The 519-nt window shown below is 59.0% G+C and overlaps 1 protein-coding gene across 1 annotated transcript; it reads left to right on the top strand.

Annotated features, from left to right (window-relative positions):
- Position 1: 1 nt before the first annotated feature.
- On the top strand, positions 2–490 carry LOC104166910 (nectin-1-like; the record flags this gene model as incomplete). Its single annotated transcript, XM_009707008.1, has 1 exon — positions 2–490. A coding segment is annotated over one exon (447 nt), but the record flags the coding sequence as incomplete, so codon positions are not given.
- Between the last annotated feature and the right edge of the window lie 29 nt (positions 491–519).

Raw genomic sequence — 519 nt, 5'->3', positions numbered from 1 at the left:
CTCTCTGGTCCTGGTGGTGGCCGTGGTGCTCTTTGTGGTACTCCGGCGCCGGCGTCACACCTTCAAGGGTGACTACAGCACAAAGAAGCACGTGTACGGCAATGGCTACAGCAAGGCCGGCATCCCGCAGCATCACCCCCCCATGGCCCAAAACCTCCAGTACCCCGATGACTCGGACGACGAGAAGAAGCCGGGCCCGCTGGGCTGCAGCACCTATGAAGATGAGGACGAGGATGCAGGAGGCGAGCGCAAGCTGGGTGGCCCCAACAAATACGAGGAGGATGCTAAGCGGCCTTACTTCACGGTAGACGAGGGGGAGGCGCACCCCGAACCTTACGACGAAAGGACACTCGGCTTCCAGTACGACCCCGAACAGCTCGACATAGCGGAGAACATGGTCTCACAGAACGATGGATCTTTTATTTCCAAAAAGGAGTGGTACGTGTAGCTCGGCACCCCATTGCTACACACACACACACACACACACAAGTGATGCCCTCCCACTCCCCTGCATCCCTG

The sequence above is a fragment of the Cariama cristata genome, unplaced genomic scaffold, assembly GCF_000690535.1.
Source record: "Cariama cristata isolate BGI_N322 unplaced genomic scaffold, ASM69053v1 scaffold8099, whole genome shotgun sequence".
NCBI classification, from domain to species: domain Eukaryota; kingdom Metazoa; phylum Chordata; class Aves; order Cariamiformes; family Cariamidae; genus Cariama; species Cariama cristata.
This window is presented reverse-complemented; position numbering and strand designations above follow the sequence as displayed.